Source organism: Macaca nemestrina, chromosome 16, assembly GCF_043159975.1.
Source record: "Macaca nemestrina isolate mMacNem1 chromosome 16, mMacNem.hap1, whole genome shotgun sequence".
Taxonomy (NCBI): Eukaryota; Metazoa; Chordata; class Mammalia; order Primates; family Cercopithecidae; genus Macaca; species Macaca nemestrina.
The window spans coordinates 11,156,457-11,183,701 of NC_092140.1; the positions used below are offsets into that span (position 1 = coordinate 11,156,457).

The 27,245-nt window shown below is 37.7% G+C and overlaps 1 protein-coding gene across 7 annotated transcripts in view; it reads right to left on the bottom strand.

Moving 5' to 3' along the window:
* The window catches only part of LOC105485364 (tripeptidyl peptidase 2), an 84,707-nt gene that overhangs the window by 36,137 nt on the left and 21,325 nt on the right, over window positions 1-27,245 (bottom strand). For all 7 annotated transcript variants that reach the window (XR_011614615.1, XM_011747656.2, XM_011747655.2 and 4 more), the window contains exons 5-17: window positions 25,796-25,920; window positions 21,620-21,783; window positions 17,805-17,959; window positions 16,737-16,813; window positions 13,917-14,044; window positions 13,343-13,442; window positions 9,452-9,600; window positions 7,811-7,926; window positions 7,122-7,290; window positions 6,281-6,438; window positions 5,201-5,277; window positions 3,132-3,238; window positions 130-284 (exon numbers count right to left, since the gene is read on the bottom strand). Coding sequence is in view for 6 of the 7 variants with exons in the window: in XM_011747656.2 (XP_011745958.1) it covers window positions 130-284; window positions 3,132-3,238; window positions 5,201-5,277; window positions 6,281-6,438; window positions 7,122-7,290; window positions 7,811-7,926; window positions 9,452-9,600; window positions 13,343-13,442; window positions 13,917-14,044; window positions 16,737-16,813; window positions 17,805-17,959; window positions 21,620-21,783; window positions 25,796-25,920 (1,680 nt within the window). In the remaining variant the exon portion in view is untranslated. The remainder of the gene's footprint in view (window positions 1-129; window positions 285-3,131; window positions 3,239-5,200; window positions 5,278-6,280; window positions 6,439-7,121; window positions 7,291-7,810; window positions 7,927-9,451; window positions 9,601-13,342; window positions 13,443-13,916; window positions 14,045-16,736; window positions 16,814-17,804; window positions 17,960-21,619; window positions 21,784-25,795; window positions 25,921-27,245) is intronic.

Here is a 27,245-nt window from a genome sequence, read left to right on the forward strand (position 1 = left end):
GGCATTAAAAAATATATTATCCCAATGTGCTAAATACAAAATATAAAATCAAATGCAAATATTTAGTCTTAGCCCATACCAAAAAGGCAAATAAATTGTTTTAGGATTATAAACTGTAGTTAAACTTACTAGGACAGGAAAAGCTTCAGTCAGTGTTCCTTTCTCTGGAAGAGAACAAAACTTATAGAATTCATGGCTTCGATATGCTCTTTGCTTCACAAGCTGGACTGCATGAAGAACAAACTTCGCTGACACCTCAGAAGAACATGAACACACTGTCACTTCTAAAATGAGAAAGAACGAAGCAAAGCATTAAACTTATAAGACCTAAAATTGACATAAAGTGGCTTTAATAATGCCCACTTAGGGAATAATTCCCATGTAGGGAATTAATAGGAATCAAAAATAAAATGATACACTCAAATCTGCATATTTCCATAAAAACAAATAATCAATAAAATATTAATAACGTTAGAGGAGTAGAAGATTTTCTATGGGAAAGAAAGAAACTGGTATTAAAATGAACCAATATCATGATGCTGTAAACACCTGGAAACAGCAGGCTGTCCACAGATGCATACACAGTTATATTAATTGGGTACCTTTTAAAATCCCTCCTCGTTTTAGCTGCAAACCAATCAATTCCAGATAAAGGTAGGTAGGTTATATTTTTGGAAACCTTTATTTGTTATCATGCCTCAATTCCTCATTGATAACTCTTCCTAATCTCTCTTCTTGGTCTACTTGCGTGCTGTGTGCTTCCACAAAGCCTGGCAGGACTACACATGCTTAACTTTACTCTGAGGCAGCGCTGGAGGTAAGCCAAGATCACCACAATGCCAGATTGGCAGCTTCTCTAAAGAATACCCAAGCTAATTCAAGGGAACTGAAGCAAGGCGCAATCCCGTGGCTGACAAAACCAAGTGGGCACAGAGCTCTCAGGACCTAGTCAGTTGCTAAGAATACAAAATCTAGTGTTATGACAATATTTCTAATTATTTGAAATAAAACTAAGACTGTTAAATGCTCTGAACTACTTGCATTCTAGATCACTGGATAATTTTTATTCAAAAAACAAATTCTTTCCAATACCGACCTAAACCAATCATAAATCAGTGCCATTTATCACTAAACAAATACCCAATTCAGTATTATAGATTTGTATTCTTTAATTTACTAGTGCACAGGTTACCAGAGCCTGGAGCTGTACAACTCCAAGGGGCCCTATGAGAATGGTACCCCAGAAATGTTGAACACAGCAACTCTGAGTCCACTCCCTAGAAGTACTGTCAAGTGTGAGCGAAATCCCAACGAAGACAAGCTATGTATCAAGTACTCTATAAAATCCCTGATCCTTACAACAGACTAACAACTATATTTATAGTTGAAACAGAAGTTCAGAAAATTTAGAAACCTGCCTTCAGGTAACCATTAGTGTATGGCAGAGTGTGGATCCAAACTCAGACTTCTCAATTTCCAAAGCCCATGGCCTTGTCGCTACTCTGTGCTGTCTCCCTCTAATCCAGTTCTCTTAACTACAATGTCTTGGACTAGATGCTTTTAAGGCCTCTGGAAGCAGGGTCCTTGTCTAAGTAGCTCACCACCTTAGCCCGTTGAAAAGGGCCTGGCACACAGATGGTACAGAAAAATATGCTTAATGAACGAGTCTAGTACACCCCCTGATTATCCTTAGAAGCCTCTCAATGCTGCAATAGCTCCATTATAACCCAGTACGCAAATTAACAGGCAATATTGGGTACTGTTCAATTCATTGCTTTAGCTCTCAGCTTTTGCTATTATTTTGCCCTTACCTAGTTACATAAAACAAGGAAAGTCTTGTATTTCCTGTGATACCAGGTAACAAACAGATGGACTGCATACAGATAGATGACCACAAGATGGTATGGGGAATCAAATACAACCAGTTATTCCCAAACCAGGTCATACATGTGTGGTATCAATATTGCATTTTCAATAAAGTCTCAGATGTAAATATATTTGTACTTTCATACAAGTACAAAAAACACACTCCGGAGTAAAATACAAGCCATTTTTACTAATGACACCTATCTACCTTATAGGGTTCTGATGGGACTAGACAAGATAATCTCTGTAAAGTGCTTAGCAGAGAGGCCAAATCCAAGAAGTATCAACAATGCTGGCTGCTAATTTAAATTGGGTGACACTTGCTTGACTGCCCATATTTGCTTCCTTCTACCAATGTGAGTGAGCTCTGACAATTGACACACCCCTCCATACTGACTGTTAAATTGTAAATTTAGGACATATAACTTGTGAAGGAAAATATGGTATACCCACAGCTCTTGTATAAAAGAATGACATGAGCACTCTCACAGGACTATAACATGTTAATTCAAGAGCTTTGTGTTAGGCAATCATTTACTCTCAACATTTCAGAGACACTGAAGTGAAAATCTCTCATAAACAGAGCTTCAAAGACTTAAAAGCTCTATTTCTAAAATTGTAAGAGTTTAACAGTTTGAGGTTTAAGCAACGCTGCATTGTTTAAACTGATTTGTAGTATTTTAAAAATTAGGCCGGGCGCAGTGGCTCATGCCTGTAATCCCAGCACTTTGGGAGGACGAGGCGGGTGTCTCATGAGGTGAAGAGATCGAGACCACCCTGGCCAACATGGTGAAACCTCGTCTCTACTAAAAACACAAAAATTAGCCGGGCGTGGTGGCGCACACCTATTAGTCCAAGCTACTCGGGAGGCTGAGGAAGAAGAATCGTTTGAACCAGGGAGGTAGAGTTCGCAGTGAGCCAAGATCATGCCACTGCACTCCAGCCTGGCAACACAGTGAGACTCCATCTTAAAAAAAAAAAAAAAAAAATTACTACCAGATAAGGCATTATTCTAAACTAAGCTCAAACCTTAAATACTAAAAACATCTTAAGATGCCTTAATTTGCTGTATGGGCCAATGCAAAATATTACTAGATCTTAAAAACGTTTTGAACTTTACAGAAAGTCTAAGGTGCCCAAATATATATATATTAGTACCATTAGTACCAGGGAAATACATGTTACAGATAAATGAACCTCATATAGCTATAGTCATTAGAATGTAAACAGAGATAAGTGGTCACGTGGATTTTAATTTTACCTACCAGCCCATGTTGCACCCTCAGGAACCTCAATAAAATGCCTTCGAATTTGGCCAGGTTTAAAGTGTACATCTGTAAAGGCTAGATCGTAATGTGATGATTCATTTACTCTGAAAATTAATAAAAATAATTAAATGTATATATTTATTATAAGACCACAGATACTCTGGATTTTATTGGATAAATGCAAAATTTATCCAATTCATTAGAAATAAACACAGGGACTTAGAAGCTGGTTACAAAACAGTATGTACAATATTATTCAATTTCTGCAGTAGGTTAGCAGAGACAACCTCTGAATAGCAGAGTACAGATGATTCTATTTTTTGTCTATTTTATGATTTTTAAGATACATTCACACACACTATTTAAAAAGCATTCTCTTTTTTGTTAAAGGCATTCTACAACATTCACAGAATTTTCCAATTACCAGATTCTAAACTACAGTGAGTCCTAGATATTAAAATCAGTGACAAAGTTTTATGTCACTGATATTATAGCTATGAGACTAATGTTAAATTAAGCTCCTCCTGTAGCTTCAAAACACTCCCATGATGTAAAATAGTAAAGAAAAGGCAAACTACTTTCAAAGCATTTTTGTAAGAAATCAATGAAACAAAGTTTAAATTCATAACTACCCACCATGGAAACAAATTTTATGCTAGAGACAAATTCTTGTCAGTAGGACAGTTAAGTGAGTGCCTATGACATATGAGGCCCTGTTATTAGGAGCTAGAAAAGGTAACAAAGAAGAAAATATGATTCTTTACCCTAGACAGTCTAGCATGGAGAGAATCATCATCAGAGACATTTAACATAAGATGCTCCAGATAGACAGGAAGAGTTAGGGAGCCTGGGAAGCTTCCTGAAGGAGATTGCGTGGCAGCTGACTCCTGAAGGTCTTACATATTACCTTGTCTAAATTACTACTGGATTTTGAGGGAATATACGGCTGAGAATTTAACTGCTGCACAATTTTCCCATGTGTACACCACTTTTTAAATTTATTCTCCTCAATTTCGTCCTGTTTCTCATGGGCAGGTATCTGTTGCATACTTAATATTTACCAGAGTAACTAACAGAACTGTTAAAGTTTAGAATTTCCACTTGGCTTCCAGTACTCTCACAATCTCAATCTCACCTTCATCCACTAGATAATTTATTTCATACATCCTGTATAACAGTAGTCCCTGTGCCTTCAGTGGGCTCACAGTCAAACAGTGTAAGTTAAATAAAAAATTACAAAATATTGGCTGAAGTCTGTTCAGGGGCATGTAAAATGTGCCACGAAGCAGAAAGAAGGGACTCCCTTCACCCAGGGATGACCAGGAATGCACTTGGTCATTAACTGAAGAGACAGGAAACTGAAACCAAGTTATCAGCTGTGTACATGCACAAATCCTGAGAAACCTGGAGTGCCAAAATCAGTGAATTGGCCAAAATGTGTAATTTGGTGTACGGAAAGGCAGGAAACACTGTCTACAGCTATAACTGTGAGGGAGATTGTGTGCTATTTTAAGGAGCTTGAACTTGATCCTTGGAGGTGCCACTGATATATTTTAAGCAGGAAGTAATATAATCTGCTGATTTTTTCCTTGGTTCCTGGGGAATAAGATGGAAAGTTAAGACTTTCTTAACTTCTGTTTCTACAGTAGATAACTAGAAAAGTGGGAGCATTAAGAGAAGAGAGTAAATCCCAAACATGAGGGAGACAAAAAGGGCAGGAATGGAGGCGAATCAAGTAATATTGTCAAATATTGCAGTGGGATCAGATCAGATGAAGGCTGAGTTAGCCTCTGAACTGGGCAATCCAGAGCTCAGAGTGACTCTGGTGGAAACAGTTTTGATGTAGAGGCAGGGGAGATGCCAGGTGCCATCAGTTACTCTCAGAGTGCACAAGAGACAGCATGGCTGACTACATGACACCTAAAAATGCTAGCTGGGAGCAGAACTAAGACAAAATCCCCACTACCCGGTTCTGTATTAGTGATCCCTTAAAAGTTCACAAGACTCCATGAATAGCCATTAAAATCTTAGAAGTAACAGTAAGCTGTGAGTAACCTGTTACTTACTTGGCTGCTATAACTGCAGTGATGGGAACTCGGAAGAGCGGACCTGCGTTAGGGGATGCTATATCATAGCCACATACCTTGAAAAAAGAATTGGTAAGTTTCAGTATCCATAAACAAACGTTTAAAAGCGGGGGAAGAGGTCTAAACTATTGACAGAATAAATCAATCTACTCTTAATATGTCAAGGTCTTAACCGCAGGCTGACACCAGTTTCCTGACACTAGGTCACATAATTAATAGCAAACAGTCCAAACAAATGTATAGCAACATTTGACTAGTTCAAATGGGAAAATGAGACGTCAAGTACAAAGTAAGTGCATTTTAATTACTCCCAACTGAAAATTAGCTCAAACTAGTACTATAGATAACTTTAGATGTGGAGACACTGTTGTGATACTATTCTATGCCTGGTTTACAACTATTTGTTTAACAGATGCTTTCTTCATCTGAGTACTAAAAGGTATAACTAGCTGGGTGTGGTGGTTCACACCTGTAATCCCAATGCTCTGGGAGGCCAAGGCAGGAGGATCACTTGAGGCCAAGAGTTTAAGACAAGCCTGGGCAACATAGAGAGATCCCATCTTTACAAAAATAAAAAAATTTAGCCAGGCTTGGTGGTGCACGCCACTAGTCCTAGCTACTCAGGAGGCTAAGGTGGGAGTATCCCTTGAGCCCAAGAGTTCAAGGCTGCAGTGAACTACGATCACACCACTGTACTCTAGCTTGGGCAACAGAGCAAGACTCTGTCTCTTAAAACCACAACAACAAAAAACAAGAAGAAGTAGTAACTGCAGCTTTGTGTAGCTGACAAAAGACCAGTTAGAGGAAGACCTAATTGAAAGGTTCTGCTGTACCTCTTCTTTCTTTCTACTTATTCATACAAGGACAAAAGATATTCTTTAGAAACTTCACTGCTTAAATGAATACAGACACACCAGAAGAACTGCATAACCTGGCAGGTGGATAGGTCTAGCTATTTCTTAGCAAGAAAGCAATACATTGCAAATATACTTTGGATTTTTTTTAACCTTTTAAACATTTTAAAGAGTGAAGAAAGTAAAATTGAAGATACATCAATACCTCTGTATAATGCAATCCTTCTCTTAAGCCCCTGGGATCCACACGTATGTTTATGTGTCTACATTGATTCATGAGTTCCAAATGGCTAGGACACTGAACCCAAGATGAATTTGAAGTCAGAGCTAAATGAAGCTGAAGGGATATTTTTTCAGAGTTTTCTGGCATGAAAAAGACCAAAAATTAAAGATGAGTATTTTTTTCTTTTTAAAAATGTTGCATCTTCCCAAATAAATTTAGCAACTTAGTTTGGTTGGCGGTAAAATGCATCCAAAACACAGCTTAAATAAAACAGTCAAACAATCTTCCTTACAATTTAGATTATTCATGATTCATTTATACTTTCACCAAGCACTGGTATGACCTTAAAATAAAGAGTTGAAGTGAATGTTTTCATTACTGCACACAGGTAATAGTATTCAACTGAAATGAAGACAGCCAGATAATAGTGATGACTATTTTTTTTCACACCTAATCAAGCTGCAATTCTCCTAGAGTGCTTCTACTTCTCATTCTTCAACTGAAAGCTCTCTCTTATACCTAAGCAGGTAAAGTGGAAAAGGAATTTGATGTTTTATCATCCACAATTTAATAAAGCTGCGGGTCACTGAGGCTCATTCTACTGTTTTCTTTGGTAGTTTAACATGCTAACTAAATTGCCATTGTACAAGGACCCCAAATTGCTCTAATATTTTCTCTTATGACTATAAGATGTAAAATAATCATACTGGCAATTCATGTATTCTCTTCATAACACTGGCCCAAACAGCAATTCTTTATTATGATACCACTCATTCAAATAGCAAATGTGAATACTTCAGCTTACTGCCAGCCTATTACTGACCTGTGTTCTCTGGAAATACAGGTTCAATGCCAACGCCATGATCTGAAGGTGCAGCCACCTGAACAGGATCTCGGAGGTAGATGCCACGGTTATTTCCAACAGTAACAGTAAAACCTAATTTATTAGCAAATGATGTATTCTGAACGAGGTAGTCATAGGCTTTATCAACCTAGTGAAAAGAATATACATGGTAAGATATAAACAGTTGGGTCAAAAAATATTTTGTTGCAAATTACCAATCAATTTGATTTCAGTTGTAAAACAAATAGTGTTTATATTCACTTCTCAAAACTACCTGGTACCCCAACTAAGAGGATAATTCTACATTTTTAGAAACAATACCAGTCACATCTTCCACTCCACCCTATTCACACTGTAATTCTCAAGTGACCAAATTTAGGAACTAATCCCTATGCCATTATGATTGGACAGTTTTTGACCTTGATTTCTTTGCTTTCAATTTCTAACCTCTACATGGCCTCCATCTACTACATTTCCTGATCTTAGTGCAATAGATTTGTCTTAACTACAAAATTTGTTTGTGTATCCTTTTTGCTTAGTTATATGGCCATATAATCTATAATTCAGATACACTGAATCGTTGTTATAAAATGAAACATTACCCAATAATACCTAAGATATTATCTTAATGATACTTTACAACCCATTTTTCATATAGGCAACAATACCTGAATAATACCATGTCCTTGAGCAAATACTTCTATATTGTCAGCCTTCACTGCAGTGTTTTCTAGAGCTCTTCTGACTGAATGAACTGTGTAGTCAATGTTATTAGCTTTCAGACCTAAAATTAAGAAACAAAAACAAGTAGTGTAGCACTCACTATCTGAAACCTTAGCCGCCCAACAGTATGATCACCTGTAGACTCTCTGCTTTTAATGTCTTGTGTTTTAACACTCATTTTAAAATCTTTTTTGAAGACCTGAACTAAACAATCTGACTCAAACTGCATGCGTCATATGAAGGTTTTATTCCACAAAAATCACGTGTTCTCATTATGTGGTGGGCAGAGACTCTGGTGTGGGTTTTGTACCATAATATAAATGTACAAAGCAGACACCGAAAGGCATGTGAATGACATTTTCTTTAAAACACTGCTGGGTTAAACTAAACAAGATGGCTGTTGGCGTTATAAGCCCCAGGGGAACTCAAGCAAAAAAGATGCTAAGGTCTCAAGACAGACCAATAAAATCAGAATCTCTGAGGACTGTCCCAGAGATTGCTATTTATTAAACACCTCTCAGATGATTCTAGGGTACAGCCAGGTTGGGAATTACTGTTTTATGGGAAGAATATGGAGGCCACCAATTCGTAAGATGAGTGCTGTATCATTCTTGTCCTCTCCAGAGCTCATCAAACATATATACATCGATGATACTGTCAGACACAACGCAAGGATGGAAACACTATGAAGTTATAACAGCAAATCAAGGAAATGACCAGTTTTGTGAGAATCTAAAAAAGGTGAAGCTCCATCAGAGGAACTGACATATGAGCCGCCTCTTACAGAACGTATAGGAGTGTTCAAGGCCACAACATGGCAGAAAGGAGTACACCCAAAGATGGAGGCCAAGAGGCCTTGAAATATCTGGTGAGGCTGAAGAGAACTAGAAAGAGGGTCATGTTAGGATCCATCCTAAGAGTGTGGGCTCAACCTAGAAAAGGATGGTAGCACTTGACAGTGGTATATCATCACAGGTTTATGCTGGTAGCACCAGTGTGGACAGGCCATGCTGAGGAGATGTGGTCAGCAGAAGAAACTGTGGTGTGGGTCAGAAAAGGGGTGAAGAAAGGAGGCAGAGGAGAGACAACTTAAAGAGGGACATTTCTGTGGAGGGAGTTTCATAGCAGCCTGGCTACCCTAAATGTGAGTCCTGGCTAAACCCAGTGTCACTCTATTTAATCCTGGGCACCACTCTAGAAACCCCTCCTTCTCTTTCTACCTCATTTTGCTCACAGTATCCATTAACTTCTAACACGCAACATCTACAGTTTTTTATTTTGTTCAAAGTCTGTTTATCCCAACCATAATATATATGATATAAACTCCACATAAGCAGGTAGTTTTGATGCTTTGTTCACTAATTTAGCCCCGGAGCTAAAATACTGCTTGATAGTCGTTAACAAATATACTACTGAATGAATAAATACACATTCAAATTGTCATTATCACATAAGTTATTTGTTACCTTAAATTCTACTTTGTGCCAAGGGAATTATCAATTCTACCACATGTTCTTACCATGAGAGCTTCAGAAAACAAAAATATCTGTCTGCAATAATGTAAGGACAATAAGGAACATGCTTACCTGAAAGGATCAGGGCAATGCCTCCACATGCATTGGGGGAAGACATAGATGTTCCATTCATTAGCTGCGTCCCTCTCAATGTCCAGTTAGGAACAGAAGCAATGGCTCCTCCTGGTGCACTGATACTCACACCAAGGGCCCCGTCAGCACTAAATGGAAAGCCATTGAAGTTTGCTTAGGATGGTGAAAGCTCAACATAACATGGGCATTTTTAAGACAGCCACTGGTTAAATCCAATAGTATAACACTGTGTACTAACTGCACTCATTACAAATAATGACAAAGATATTATTATGAAGAATCAATGGGGGAAAAACACCCAGCATAGCCATTTTCCCATAGGCAGCATTTATTTTTTCCTTATAAGCGTACAGAAATGTCCGTGTGTATATACATATCTGGGCATGTGTGACAGGCCATAGTGTCAGGTAGAGAGATGAAACAAATGTCACTGTTCTGACTCTTTGATGAATGTACTTCTCTCTTATCTGTAATAAGAAACTTTCCTTTTGTTTAACGTCTAATATAGCACTGTACAATAGAAATATAATGTGGGCCATATAAATTAACATTTTCTATAACCCACATAAAAAAAGCTAACAAGACACTAATGCAATTAATTTTAATACGTTTAACTAGACATAGCAAAAATATTAGCATTTCAACATGTAATTAATAGAAAAAAAAGAAAAATGAATTCATTTACATTTTTTTTTGTACCAAGTCTTTGAAATCTGTTGTACATTTTATACTTACAGCACATGTCAATGCAGACTAACCTCACGTCCCTGATTGCTGCAATACTGGATAGCTCATGTCTAACAGGACTGCCCAGCTGACAGCTTCAACCAAGCAAAGTCTGATGAATTAAAGCCCTTAGAATTCATAACCACATTATCATCCAACAAGGCTCTGTTCTCTGCCCCAAGTAAAGAAGGAATGGCACAGAATAGCACACTACTTCCACCTTCCTGGCAAAGTGGCCATACATTCCCCCACAGAGGCTGCCAGACTCTCCTTATACCAATCTCCCAACTGAGTGAACGATTTTACTCGGGTAAAAACACTAGGGCAATTTGGCTTTACATTTTTATAGAGAACTAAAAGCAATACATATATATTCCTCTTGAAATGGGCTGATGGCACCTCTTTTAGGAAATATCTTAGAACGATTATTATTAGGGAAATATCTGTTGACCTGTGAAGATGTTCACGATGTAATACTGAATGACAAGTAGGTTACAAAAGTGCCTGAACAGTGTCATCTCCCACTAATTCATGGGAGAATGACTAAAAGGATGTTCATCAAAATGTCACCAGTACATATCACAGATAACAAGGTTTAGGGTGATTTTCTACCTTCTTGTTTGCACTGTATTGACTAATGGTATTCAAAATGAGCATTGGTATTTGATAGCATTAGAAAAAATAACTGGAAAGAATCATGAATTCTGACTACTTATTGCTCTTTACTAATTTTCCACTAGCCTGTTAAAGTGGTAAATGATAAAGCATTTCTATGTGTTTAAATCAGTATTCTAAAAATGAGTCTCAGCTGGGCATGGTGGCTCAAGCCTGTAATACCAGCACTTTGGGAGGCCGAGGCAGGCAGATCACGAGGTCAGTTCAAGACCAACCTGGCCAACATGGTGAAACCCCGTCTCTACTAAAAATACAAAAATTAGCCAGGTGTGGTGGTGGGCGCCTGTAATTCCAGCCACTTGGGAGGTTGAGGCAGAAGAACTGCTTGAACCTGGGAGGTGGAGGTTGCAGTGAGCCGAGATCATGCCACTGCACTCCAGCCTGGATGACAGAGCAAGACTCCGTTTCAGGAAAGAAAAAAAAACCAAAAGTCTCATGAAACAGAAATGTTTCCTTAAAATTCAAAAAAAGCCAGTAATATTTTTCTTCTCAATTTATATAATAAAACTTCACAACCTGTTTATGTAGCTGTGATTACATGTGCCTGCCACCATGCCCGCCTAAATTTTATATTTTTAATAGAGATGAGATTTCACCACACTGGCCAGGCTGGTCTCAAACTCCTGACCTCAAGAGATTCTCCTGCCTCGGCCTCCCAAAGTGGTGTGGTGGGATTATAGGTGTGAGCCACTGCACCCGGCCCAGACATTTGGTAATACGTCTTTAAGAAATATGCCACACGTGCAAATGCCTGGAAGTAGTAGATGCTGTGTGTCTCAGTCAATGCTGATGTGAGGCAGTGTTTTCCAAAGATAACAGAACATGCTCTGCTCAGAGACCATTAGTCAATGCTTTATGTTTTGTACCATCTAATGTAATAATTAAAGCAAATTATTTCTAATAATATTTCATGTTTATGAAAAATGAAACAAATTCAATTCTTAGAACATCTGGTTTGTGAATCAGTATCTACTTTAATCCAAGCTTCCCCCATAATTCATGAACTCCTTGGTATTTTCTTAAAATAATTCTTTAAATGCTCTATGGCAAATATCAGCAAAGGCTGGTTTAAACATTCTCTAATACTTTGTTTTTACATTGACAATAAGATAAAACTTAAAATTCCAAACTCAGTTTTAGAAGAGAGTAAGTTTAATAATTTTACACTTTTATTAACTGAACATAAAACACATCAAGCTTTGCTGACTTTTGGCTCTTATCCTAAGCCACTCTTACTGAGTGTCTTCAGCTGGGCTGGCAGGGGCAGTCTACAATGACAGTGCAAAGCAAAGCTTTTTGATCCATGTGGATGTCCACAGCCTGGTTGTTTTCAATGACATTTGATAATAAACTACTAAGATTAAGTTTATTTTTTAAAGAGGAATCACCTAGAGAAAATGAGAAAGATACCTGTAACTCAAAGAATGTAACATTATTGCATCTCACCTGAACACAATTTTTCTAATCTTATCTTCCAATATTTCCCACTAATCTTATACTTCAAACATACTCAGTTACTAGTTATTTCCTCAAAAAACTTTACTCTAAAACCTGCTCATCTTTGGGTTCATGTTATTCTTGGCATATAGAACTCTTTTCTTCTGTCTCTCAACATCCTATCCATCCTTTAAGGCCAACTTCAATACCATCTCCTCCATGAAGGGGTCAAGTGATTGCTCCCACCTCTGGAGTCCCATCATACTAAAATGGCATTTGAAACTCAGATCACAGACTGTTCATTTATGCCTTGCCCACTGTAGGCACTAAGGTATTTGCTGAACTAAATTCAAAGTCTATTCTTTTTATAAATTAACTCCAAAGAGATGAATTAAAATATGCTTTATTTTTCATAAGGTTTATGTACCCGTTGATGGTATAACGAAGAATTACATAATTTAGGACTTGATACACCTCTTGAGAAAATTAGTTCCCAGAATCAGATAAATATAGTTCAGAGGGCTTCAGGGAACCAAAAGAGATAAACTTCATTTCTCAATCAGAACTTGTTTACTTACAGATCTCACCCAAAATTGCTCAAAGTAAGTTATAACTTCAAAAACATGAGCCACAGGTATGTGGGCCCTATAACTGTGATGCTTTATAATAAAGCTCAGGGCTTTTGTTTCACCAAAGTTCAAATATCAAAAATTATTTAAAACTAGGCCATCACTACTATATAAAGATAGCCAAGTCCCCACTTTTTCTTTAGATTCTTATAAATGAAGAATTATGGATATAGGAATAAGAATTTATACTCAGAATAGTGATGTTCTCCATGTAACAACAACACTATTTCATTTATTTTAATTATCTGTCCTTGAGATAAGACTGTTAATCAAAATGAAAATACTGAAAACAAGCAAAAACCAACAGAAAAAAACTAGCAAACTTATCTAAAACTCTGCCCTTCTCAACAATGTAAAGTTTAACCAAATATACGTACTGGTCCCGTGTTCTACCTATACCTACCTAGGTCCTCTAGAAGACCAAGTGTATTGATTTGCAGGTAATTTCTCTCTCAGTGAATACTCAGCAACCATCATATCAGGAGAAACATAAGCACCAACACCTATGGGACGGATTTAATCATTAAGAAAAGAAAACAAATAGGGATTCTGATTCTAAACCCACTGTTGGCTTGAGTGAACTGCCTAATCTCTCAACACCAGTCCTCTCTCTAATACAATGAAAGAATACAATTTAATAAGGAAACAAGGAAAGTCTACTATGTACCAGACATTTTACTAAGAACTTTGCTTTTGGATACAAAATACCTATCTCCCAGGATTATTTTACAAATTAAATATGCTAATGCACCTAAAAGCATGCGTTTATATTTCTATGAAACAACTTATTTCAGTCCACTTTAAATTACAGTCAGTTCTAGATGTGCCAGTTCCCCTACTAGACTGTAAGTTTCCTGAGGACACACTTAAAGTGTACAGTGTCTTACACGTAATAGAGATACAAGTAACATTTTATTAATTATTGTTTTTTGTTTGCTTGTTTTTAAACAAATCTATTTCTAAAACAGGAAACTAACCTATCACACTTGATGTAGTTCCACCTGGACAACCAACTGTAGACAGGCATGGACCATTATTTCCAGCACTTGAAACATAAATTATATTATGCTTCCATACTGCTTCATTAATTACTTCACAAATTCTCCTGAAAAAGAGATAATTCCTTTGAATATATAATCAGCCTCTATTCCCAAAGGGCATATAGTACCAAAACCTTGTTTAAATATATGGTTACATAAATTTTGGTACACCCACCTTTGGTGGGACATGATACAGCTATTCTAGGTGATATACCCTACTTGGGCTTCAGGGTGGGGAGGCAATTATAAGGCCAAATTAAATGTGGGGAAAAATGCTAGATGTAAAACAAAAATATATGGGAAAATATACTACAAGGTAGTAAAATATTAGTAGTGACTGGGGCAATAGGTGGTTCTATTTCCATTCCCCAGTTAACATACTCCTGAAGACACACCTCAGAAGATTCATACATACAATTATGAGCAGAAATTGACCCAAAGAACTAGTATCTTTTGTGGCAAAGGTAACTAAGGCCCTAGGAAGAACTTAAGAGCAAGATTTTAAAGTGTAAGAAACCTGCTTAAAGCTTGATAGCAAACAAGAAAAATGTACTGACATTAAGTAAAGGAGATGAGGTTAGACCATGAAGAAGAAAACGAAGTTAACATTAAAAAGCTACAAGGCCATGTACAGGGCCCTTCAAAGTTGTAAGTGTGAATATCTGAGACAGGAAAGAATATCAGCAAAAGAGGACTTCAAGAGGATGAAAGTTAAAGAAGTAGAGAAAGAAATGCACTTAAGTAAAAGAAGTGAGAGAAGAGGGAAGAATGAAATGACTGATGATAACAGGGTGCATGTTACAAGGACGGTAAAGTGATGTCTCAAAAACCAGATGATAGCTTGGTGATGAGAATGGGGGAGAGATGATCAATAAGTAAGTAAATACTCAAGGTAATTTCAAATAGCTACTAATATGAAGAAAAAAAAGGAAGGTAACATTAAGGTCAAGGCCATGACACGATTCGGCAGCAAAAAGACAATGAAGGCAACAAGGAAGGAGGGGAGTGGGGGTACATCCTAAACACACTCGAATGGATTGAGGAGATGTGAAAACTGACCGAGTCAGTGAATATATGACACCAACAATAAGTTTTGCCGATGAGATGCAAGTCACTAAAGAGAACAGCAAAATTTTAGCAATTCTGGGGGTCTGTTGGGTATGTATATACAACTGGGGATGGCTTCAGAGGGAACTGGGTTCCCACATGCACTTGGGAAAAAGAAAAAACCACATTGGTGCGTCAGGTATCCGGGGAACCCACCCCAATAGTTCAACATAGGTTCTTTTCTATTTCCCTAAATGTCGGTCGGTCTGAGAAATAAAGGGAAAGAGTACAGAAGAGAGAGATTTTAAAGCTGGGTATCTGGGCACACATCACATCGGCAGGTTCCGTGATGCCCCCCAAGCTGCGAAGCCAGCAAGTTTTTATTAGAGATTTTCAAAAGGGAAGGGAGTGTACGAATAGGGTGTGGGTCACAGAGATCACATGCTTCACAAGGTAATAAAATACCTCAAGACAAATGGACGCAGGGCGAGATCACAGGACCAGGGCAAAATTAAAAATGCTAATGAAGTTTCATGTCCCACTGGGCACGCACTGTCATTGATAACATCTTATCAGGACACAGGGTTTCAGAGCAGACAACCAGTCTGACCAAAATTTATTAGGTGGGAATTTCCTCATCCTAATAGGCCTGGGAGCACTACGGGAGACAGGGCCCCGGCTTATTTCATCCCTTATCTGCAACCGTATAAGACAGACATTCTCAGAGTGGCCATTTCAGAGACCTCCCCCCAGGAACACATTCTCTTTCTCAGGGCTGTTCCTTGCTGAGAAAAAGAATTCAGCGATATTTCTCCTATTCGTTTTTGAAAGAAGAGAAACACGGCTCTGTTCTGCCTGGCTTTCAGGCAGCCAGACCTAATGGTTATCTCCCTTGTTCCCTGAACATTGCTGTTATCCTGTCCTGTTCTTTTTTCAAGGTGCCCAGATTTCATATTGTTTTTTCTCAAGGTGCTCAGATTTCATACTGTTTAAACACACATGCTTTATGAAAAACGTGTACAGTTAATGCAATCGTCACAGGGTCCTGAGGTGACATACATCCTCAATTTATTAAGATGACAGGATTAAGAGATTGAAGACAGACATAGGAAATCACAAGAGTATTGACTGGGGAAGTGATAAATGTCTATGAAATCTTCACAATTTATGTTCAGAGATTGCAGTAAAGACAGGCGTAAGAAATTATAAAAGTATTAATTTGGGGAACTAATACAAGTCCATGAAATCTTCACAATTTATGTTCTTCTATCATGGCTTCAGCCTGTCCCTCCGTTTGGGGTCCCTGACTTCCCACAACAGTAATGATAATGATGGATAGACTGTTAGACCTAAATTGCCTGGGAAGAGAAGTGAGGATGCAGTGAATCTGACAGTGAAAAAACACCAGAGGAGTCTGTGGGTTGCACATCTCAGAAGAACTGTGAGGGAGACCTAACCAAGGAAGGGTCACAAAGGACAGCACAGGAATGCTCAGAGTTGAGACTTTAGGCATGATGCAGTGAATGGCATCAACATCATCACAGATGTGACCACAGGAATGGGGGCATGAGGCCTACAAGACACACAGTTACCATCTAACCACTGCAACTGTTCTTTCTTCCACTGTGACATTCAATCCGCTTATGAAAAACATCTAATGCTCTTCACTGGCTAAGGTTCTATGGCTAACAACTGTCAAGGAACACTCACCCAGAATTTGGCCAGTGAGTTGCTTCTCCGTAACTGTAGTTGACAAGATCACACTTATGATTTATAACTTCTATCATCTATTAAAAAGATTAAAGAGTCTAGTTTAGGCAACAATTTATAGAAACAGATTAGCCAGTAAAATAAGGGCATATATATAATCCTATAGTTTCTTAGCCAATCATATTCTAATTTATAAGTTACCTCCAGGCATATCACCATATACCTAGACATATAAGTACATAAACACAAAAAGGTAGGAGGAGACACATAATAAAGTAGTCAATGAAAAAAAAAAAGCTAGCATTTCTAGAAAAGAGTGGGGTTAGAGGGGGAGAGTAGTATAGGGAATGGAATGGTCCTTCCTAGGTTAAAAAAATCACTAAAATTAGGGCCGGGTGCGGTGGCTCACGCCTGTAATCCCAGCACTTTGGGAGGCCGAGGCGGGTGGATCACGAAGGCAGGAGATTGAGACCATCCTGGCTAACACCGTGAAACCCCGTCTCTACTAAAAATACAAAAAAAAAAAAATTAGCCAAGCGTGGTGGCGGGCGCCTGTAGTCCCAGCTACTCGGGAGGCTGAGGCAGGAAAATGGAGTGAACCCGGGAGGCGGAGCTTGCAGTGAGCCGAGATCGCGCCACTGCACTCCAGTCCAGCCTGGGCGACAGAGCGAGACTCTGTCTCAAAAAAGAAATCACTAAAATTAAATATACTTTCCTACGTTAAAATGACGTACAGAATATTAGCTGAGGTTTTAAATTCCTCTTAGGCTAGAGAAAGCTGGCTAAGAGGTCTTTCAAGTATCTCAAAATTGCTTGTTAGGAGATTTGCTAGAAATGACGAGTAAGAAGTAAGTAATTTTTTCACAAAGCTTAGGCCAAATAACTTACCATAATAATATTTAATAAAAATAAAAATAAATTAGTAAATATTTTTGCTTTGTTAAACAAAGTCCTGTATAGTATATATATTTCAACGTATTCTTGGTAAACCAGGAGCACTTACAAACCTAAAAATATCCAAGATCATTAATCATTAATCTTCTGAATCAACAACTCACAAACACTCACAGCTCTTATGAGGCCTGTGCCTGTTTCCATTGTGCTTAGTCTTGTATCACCAATCTTGATGGAAAGAATTTGAGCACCAGGAGCTACCCCATTCCGTTCAGGTTCTTCTGGAAAGTGTCCAGCAGCTATACTAGCTACATGTGTCCCATGAGCTCCTAGAGACATAAAGGTGGGGAAATGACAAAACATTCTCATGGACTGAAAGGTCATTCAATTCAATTTGTACATTATTAATCATGATAAAAAGAATACACATTACTCTGCTACCCTGTTCATGGAGAGCAAAAACTCAAGTCACAAAGGAAAAGTATTTGCAACATATATAGCTGACAAAGAGCTTATATCTGGAATATATAAAAATCTTTCAAATTCACAATAAAAAAAGGGAGAATCCCCCTTTCAAACATTTGAAAAAGCATTTTATAAAAGAAGATATCCAAAGGGCAAATAAACACACGAAAAGATGTTTAATTTCACTCGTCATCTGGGAAACGCAAATTAAGCCACAAAAAGATGCTTCTACATACCTTCTAGAATTGCCAAAATGTTAAAGGCTGACAAAAGCAAGTGTGGATGGAAGTACATACCACAAACTGCTGGCTGAAGTGAAAGCTGAACACTGCCACAGCCTATGAGCCAGCCATAACTACCTCTAGCTACACACAATACAAAAATGTGTGCACACATAACTAAGACACCCGCAAAAACGTTCATGGCAGCACTGTTTATAAGATTCAAAAACTTAAAAACAACCACAATATCCATTAATAGTACATGGTTACACGTATATCAATTCACAGAACTGACAATTATACAGCAATATATATAAACTACTACTATGTACTATGAGATAAAGCTCACAAAAATAAGGCTGAACTAAAGAAGTCACACACAGAAATGTATATTGAAATTTCATATAAATGAAAAAAAGACCGAACCATCTGAAACTGGCACTATTTTATCATGTCTGATCATAAAAAGAGCAACATCATATGGTCCAAACTAATGTGGCAAAGGAGATCAGGTTAGTAGTTAACTGTAGGAGGTGGGAGGGTAGGTTACTGATTAGGAAGGGCCATGATGGGAGTTTCATTATGTTTTATTTCTTGACCTGAGTTACGGTTACAAAGAAGTGTCCACTTTGTGGTAATTCGAAGAGTTGTACAACTTGTGATTTGTAACTGTTTTTATACATGTTATATATAAAGTAATACTAAAACAAAAAACTAGCCTTTTAGTGAAAAGATTTCTTAAAAGACATGAATATAGAGAAATACTCCACTACTCTCAGAAAAACAATACAAGCACAATGATAAATGACAACTGGCACTGGGCCTTAACGTTTGGGGACTATAGTGTGTTAGAGCTCCGGGGGAAGTAGGCAGGCATCTCTATGTGGCTTTGAATGGGGTCTGCAGCAATGTTGAGTCTCCTCTGCTCTAGCCAGATGCTGTCATGCAAGAAAACATTCACCCAACGTTGCGGATTCTGGCTTTCTTATTTTTTTCCCCAAACAAAATTGGGAAAGCACAATTTTAATGTGATTTTTCTCCAAAATACCTTACACCAGTTAGAATTACTACTATTAAGACTGACCATAGCCAAGTGTTGCTGAGGATACGGAGCACCTGGAATTTTCATACACCACGGTGGAAGTGAAAAGGGTACAGTCCCCTTAGATAACAGCTTGGATGTTTCTTAAAAAGTTAAATGGCCGGGAATGATGGCTCACACCCGTAATCTCAGCACTTTGGGAGTGCAAGGAGGGCGGATCACAAGGTCAGGAGTTTGAGACCAGCCTGGCCAACATGGTGAAACCCTGCCTCTACTAAAAATACAAAAACTAGCCAGATGTGGTGGTACGCGCCTGTAATCCCAGCTACCCAGAAGGCTGAGGCAGCACAATCACTTGAACCTGGGAGGCAAAGGTTGCAGTGAGCCAAGATTGTGCCACCTGCACTCCAGCCTGGGCGACAGAGTGAGACTCTGTCTCCAAAAAAAAAAAAAAAAAAAAAAGAAAAAAAGAAAAGAAAAGAAAAAAGGTAAGTACATATTTACCATATCCAACTAGTTCTCTCAGCTATCAGCCCCAAAATAAATAAAAATATATGTCGACAGATACCAAAACAATCTAAATGTCCATCAATGGGAAGCTGGATAAACAAACTGTGGTGTAGCTATATAAAGAACTATTACTCAGAAATAAAGAGCCAACTTTATAATCATAACATGAATGAATCTCAAAATCATTATGCTGAGTGAAGGAAAGAAAACAGTATTTTTTATTCCACTTCCATAAAATTCTGGAAAGTGTGAAATACTCTGGAGTGACAGAAAACAAATCAGCGGTTTCCTGGGATGTGGGTGGAGAGAGGCTGGATAATAAAGAGAACAAACTTTTGGGGGTAATGAGTATGTTCATTACCTTGATTGTGGTGGTTTCCTGGATATATTTATATATTTACATAAAAGTTTATCAAAGTATATACATGTATGTATGTGACGTTTTTGTACCGAAGCTATACCTCAATGAACTGGGAGGTGGGGGGGGCATTAAAGAGTTAAAGTCATTCCACTTCATTCTCCTTTCTCCCCCCACCCAAGGAGGGAGAACCTCCCCCAGAAGTAGCCATCATCCTACTTTGTGCATAATCTTTCCATCTATATATTTAACATTTTCACCATACAAACACACATATCCATAAACACTGCACAGTACTATTAGGCATGTTTTAGAGTTCTACATGTTTTATCATCAATATAATTTATGTATTGGGGTTCATACATATAGCATTTTGATTGCTATATAATACATTCAGCCCTCTGGATCCACAGGTTCCACACCAACTAGATGCAATTTAACCAACCACAGATCAAAAATATAAATATTAAAAAAAATAGTATAACAACTATTTATATAGCACTTACATACTATAAGGTATTAGAAGTCATGTAGAGACGACTGAAAGCATATGGGAGAGCATGTGTGTAGGTTATACACAAACACTACATCATTTTATATCAGGTACTTGAGCATCCAAGGGACATTCTAGAACCAATCCCCCCAGATACCAAAGGATGACTGTATGATAGTAAGAATAACACACAGTTGTTGAAAAAATCTGTTTTTTTGTTAATAGGTATTTAGTTTCCAACTTTTTGGAAATCACACAACACCATAGTGAGGATTCTTTTATCTGATTCTCTGTACTCATGGGTGAATTTCTCAAGAGTTAAGATTTCGAGGCAACATTGCTGTTCATAAGATAAATTCTACTGATGGATTTTTTTTGAGATGGAGTTTTGCTCTTGTTGCCCAGGCTGGAGTGCAATGGCACAGTCTTGGCTCACTGCAACCTTTGCCCCCCAGGTTCCCCAGGTTCAAACGATTCTCCTGCCTCAGCCTACCAAGTAGCTGGGATTACAGGCATGCACCACCACACCCAGCTGATTCTGTATTTTTAGTAGAGACGGGGTTTCTCCATATTGGTCAGGCTGGTCTCAAACTCCCAGCCTCAGGTGATCCGCCCGCCTCGGTCTCCCAAGGGATTACAGGCCTGAGTCACCGCACCTGGCCTATTGATGGATTTTCTGATGTTGGACCATGCTTATATTCTTGGACTGGATCCTATATGGTTATGACCTTAAAAAACAACATCTTGCAGGTGAATTAAATCACATTTATGATTCTGGACCTAGTCCTTTAGCTGGGATCTCTAGCTTAAAATTCTCTAGAAGGTTGCTGTGGGCTATTACAATGTACCACTTATCACCTCATATATCTATATCTCATTGGTCAATCTGAAATGGGATACCTCCGCTGGTCACAATGGAGAGCAGGTTTCCATCATCGTATATATTAACGGAGTAATTCAACATCTCAGCTGTGCCAAAAGAGCCATATTCTTGGGCTTCTTTGTAGTTTCTCAATACGGTAGATTTACTCAAGTCCCCATCTTCATTAGAATCAATGCAGGCTCTATTAATTAAAGAGAAACGGAGACAGTAAAATTTATTTTCTTATCTTTTTAAAAATCATGTAATACAGTCTCTCTGCTACTTTACTACATTACTACTTCTACCATAACAAATACAATGACTACCTGGTTTAGGCTGTTTCATAGAGCGGGCAGTAAGGATTAGGTAAGATAGCTTACAGGAACCAGTTCTTAAATCACGCACAAAGTGCTTTAAAAATACTGTCCTTCACAAAACTTTAGGTTGAAAACCACCTGAACTCTTAAGAATTAGAGCTAAAACTTGGCTTAGAGTTTTAGAGCAGTTTAGGATAGTTCAGACACGTGGCCTAGGTCTAATTTCCAGCTGCTGCTTTTAGTAATGGCTTCGAGAATCTAACAGTTTACACAAGTTCTTTGAAACTAGGTGAATTTTACTGAGCTTCAGTCCTATAGTTATAACAGACTTTTATTTATTTCTCACAAAAGCACTTTCTACATTATTTTATGGTTGTCTTCCTTCATGTTTTTTCCATTTTACTAGCATTTTAGTTTTTAAATTACATTCCAAACACTTTAGAAGATAGCCTGATTAAAACAAAATACACCTAACATTCAAAAAGTCATAAATGAAATGAACATCATTAAAAGTTCAATATTACGTTTTTAGCTGTAAGTATGTTTTAGCTGCAAGAACTGTGTTTTAACAAGCTATGCAAGTCAGTCAAAATTGCCAAGTAAATTAATGGAAGCCTATTGGTAGAGCACGGAGAGAAGATTTATCATAAATACTGAAGCATATTTCATTAACAAATTACAACACTTTGGAAAAAAGGATTCTTAAAAATTTGTTTTTATGCATGCCCTAATGTGACTGATGTCATTTCAAATAATACAGAATATACCAACGTATAGGAAACTAAACACTTATGGGGAAAATGAAGCAAACAGCAAACAAGTCACGTATTAAAACAGAATCAGGCTTGAGACTGGTTGGTAAAATGCATGTCGCCAAATCTTCCATATGCTACAGAAAGTAGCACTTGTCTCCAAAATGTATGCAATCGGCCAGCATCCATCCTGGAAGTCATCCATGAAGTCCTCCCTCTGCCCTTCCCCAGCCCATCTAACTGCACAGTCCCATCTCCACAATGTGTCTGCCTATTTCCATTGTCTCTTCCTTACCTCTGTTGCCTGACGAGCTGATGGCCTGCTCTGCCTCTACGTTTGACTCCTGCTTTTTAAAACCTTCCATGTCTTCCAACGGCTCTTAACACTGAAACTCCAGAGCAAGGCCCCTAATAATCATCTGCTCACCTCCCTTACCTCTTGCTCCCATCATATCCTTTGTGGCCACACCAAACTTCTCACAGTTCCTCCAACATCCTCCGGATCTTTCCCCCACCCTTTCTACCTCTCTGCTTAGTTTACTGTGATGATCCTTCAAGTCTCAATTTAAGATGTCATTGCTACTTTTGGGAAATCTTTCTCAATGCTTCCTAGACTGGTTCAGACGTTCCCAACACTTGCTTCCATGGAGTCTAGAGTCCATAGAGTAGCTTCTATAGTGTCAACCTGATACAAAGAAGGTACTCAATAAACATCTGCCACATGATTAAAGAATTAATGAAATCATCATCTTTAACAACATTCTCACAGCAAATATAGTGACACATTCCACAGGTCAGTTTCTTATAACCACCATCATTGGAGTGACTCAACAATACAACCAACACATCAAAACATAAATTACTACTGACTTCCCTAAATAACTCGACAGGAGAACTATGAATGTGGTGCAAGGTTATAAGTTTCTGAAGGTCTAGCTGGCTGAATTCAAGTAGTAGTTAGAATACAGAGAAAGGATACGAAAATGAGGCTCATACACAGAGCAGGGTACATGTAAGATGGGAGGATGATGAGGAAAGACTTTTGTTTTACATATTTCTCGACCTTTTCACACATCTCTCAATTTTCTATGGAAAGAAGATAGAGCTTTCATCAAGAAACTAAAGGAAACATGACATAAGCAAGGTCAAAACCCACCGTAAAGAAATCAACTAATAGCTTCTCCTTTATGTAATCCTCTGTAAACACTGCTTCTCTCAACCAGTTTTTGTTCCATTTGGAGTGACAGTGAGTCTGAGGCTCTGCGTCCTGACAGATGCTCAGAGCAGAGTCATCTGAGGCCACCCGTTAAATGCAGAGATATGCGCTTAACAATTAGCAGAAATGTGGAAGGGAGAGCACCCGCTGGACATTCGTCATCAAACAAAACAAAACAAAAAACCCAAAGTACTTAAAAGAACAGTTCACTTTACCTCCCTTCGGAAATGGTTGGCATTTTTGAAACGTGAAATGAGAACATCTGCAGACAGGACTGGATTAACCTTATGTACCCTGGGATCTTCAAGATTCTCTTCAAAAAATTTTGATCTAACCTGGAGATCAAAGCCCTACAGGATATACTGTATTATGCAAAGAAGTTACATTTTATCTAGTACCACCTGAAAGTATAATTATGCCATATTCATTTATTATAATAAAATGTTCTAAAATGTTATTCTAAGATTTCAGATTTTATTTCATTTAATGTTAGATTAAATTTCATTTCTAACTCAAAAACTCTAAACAAAACCCTTAGAATAGTTATCAACAAACTGCTACAAGTGAGTCACTTTATCAAGTACTGTGAAGACCAAGGAAACCCTGTGGAAACACACACTGGCACCCTGAACATCCTGACTCCGGATTCCTTTTCCTAGGACAAAGTCATCTGCAGTGTTTTCAGAACCTAGAGCAAACACTTTAAATGAAAACACCTACTGCCTCACTACTCAATCCCTGCTAGTATTTTAGTATTTCTCTAAGTCCTTTTGTCGTATATACTTTCCTAAATATGCGGTTTTGTATTTAGCATTTTCCTTGAATTTAACCTTGCCTCCTTCCCCACACTAAAACGCACCTAAGGCTTATCACTGAGTGTGACTGTATCATGTTACCCCAGATGGTGGACGTACCAAGGTTTATTATTCTTTATAAAGCCTCTAAAAAATAATTTTTCAAAACGTGCATGCATGTGCACACATCAAAACAACATATGTGAATACACATAAAAGTGCATTAATATTTAATATCATCTAGATTGAAAGTTATGTGCAGCAGTCATTTTATTAACACCATCGTCCCCAAATTGAGCCGAAATTTCTCATTCAACTGAACATTGTATATACCTTTGATTAAAGATGAGTTAGTACCTGCACACGTGGGAGAAGGGTGCATTGTGAAGGTAAACAATTGCGAGAGCAGTGAGGAAGCTGTCATGGCATGATCTGTATCTGCCCCACCCTGTGATGCAATTCTTTGCATATAAGCAGGGACACAGACTACAAGTAATTCTTGACTACAAGTTTAAGAAATAGTCCCTGTATTTTATTTTGCAGAAATCCTAAAGCACACATATGGCTAAATATGTGTATTAACATGTCTTCCTGTTTTCATGCAGATAGTAACTCAAGAAGGCAGACTAACCAACTCCAAGAAGCACTATGCAGTATATAAGGCACTAAAAAAGAAACTGAAAAACGTACATGATAGGTAACTTGGTATAAATCACATTATTATTATTATTTTTCAGTTTTAGTACTAGAAACAGCAGCAGCAATAATAGCATACACTGATTGCTTACTATATCTAGAAACATCAAATTTAGTTTTCTCAAAGCCCTGTAAGTACCACTATCTCAAGTAACAAATGAGAAAACATTTACAAAAATACAGATGGCCAACATACTAATAAATTATTAATGAAATAGGTTTCTTTAAATCAGATAAAATTCAGGTTTAGTGTCAAAAATCATAACTAGAAGTTCAAGGGGCTTGTCCAAAACGACCCAGATTTGGCCCTCAAATGATTCTGCTGAGTGATACTGTCATGAATAAACCAAAATTTTGTGCAGCTCTGAGCACTTAATGTTTTTCAGAGTAGATAAGAAAACATTTGTAAATGAAGATCTATAAAATACATCAAGTTTACCTCCAGACTTCACCATCATGCCACACCAAGCAGTCATATACAGGGCCAGGATCGCTGTATTTCTTCTCGAAAGAATTCAGCAATTCCACTTGACTTTGAAGCTCCTCCTTGATGAGTTTATTTGCCTAGTCAATTGGAAAACTGATTAACATTAGTACATTCTGTACTTCTGAAAGTTGTATTAACATACAACAAAAGATACAATGTTAATCAATAGTAAATTTATTTTACCCTGAAAAAATGTAAGAAAATTTTGTTCTATCTATGCAACTTGTCATTCAATTCAATGAAGCAGATATCCATTCATACAGTAAAGATCTAAACAACAGTTATTTTACTCAATCTCATTTACTCACTCACTAGGCCTGCTTTGGGAACTACATTGTGCTACATGTTGGTGATTCCCTTTAGCCAAGATATGCTTGTTACGTATTTCTCATCTAACTCATTTCCAAAAGCAACTCTAAAACTGCTACAAAATAGGTTATCTATTGACTTTCAGATTTTTATATCAGGACCTTTTCTATCTCAAATTTATTTTCTTAAGAATCCAAATAAATAATAAAACCCATGAATCATCTTATCTCTTTTAGAAACTGCTATGTTAAAAAGAAACACTTAATGGGGTAAGTGAAACCTTATTTTAGCTCTGTGGTCATTAATAAAACCAAGTACTTTACATTCGATAATGTACAAACTAGACAACAACTGGCACTAGCATGTGTTACCTCTCCAAAACATTTCTCTAACCTAGAGTATATATAAAAAATAAGTTAGGTACTCAAATAATTAGGGAAATGACTGGTTTAAACAGAAATAAGCTGGGAGATAGAAATAAATACTGATATTAAGACGAATAATATCTCCAGACTCACTATGTTACTATATTAAGATCCAGCAGGGGTTGACAAATCATGGTGCATGGGCCAAATCCAGCCTGTGACAAAGTTGTGTAAATGAAGCTTTACTGGAACATGGCCTTCCTGGTTCAGTTACATATTGCCTATGTTTTCATGATACAAGGGGAGTGTTGCATAGTCATAAGAGAGTACTAAAAATATTTACTATTTGGCAATTTATAGAAAAAGGTAGCAGTCTTTGATCAAGAGCACCTAATATTGCTTAAAATCAATCTGCCTTCTATAAATAGCGTGGTGTGAGTATTAACCTAGAGGGAAGAAATATGGATTCAATTCAGAAACTTAGCTGTGCAATCCTGAGCAAGTTATTTGTCCTTATGATAATCTGAGGCTGTCACATCAGAAACTAGTAGGATAGCAAATTATCTTGGCCAATGATTACTAAATTCCACGCAAATCACAATCATGTAAAGCCTACCACAAATATCGATGCTATTTCTCATCCCACATAGTAAATCAGAATTATCAGGGGATAAAGCCCAGAAATCTTAATTACTTTTAAAATAATTCAGGTGATTTAGAAATAATCA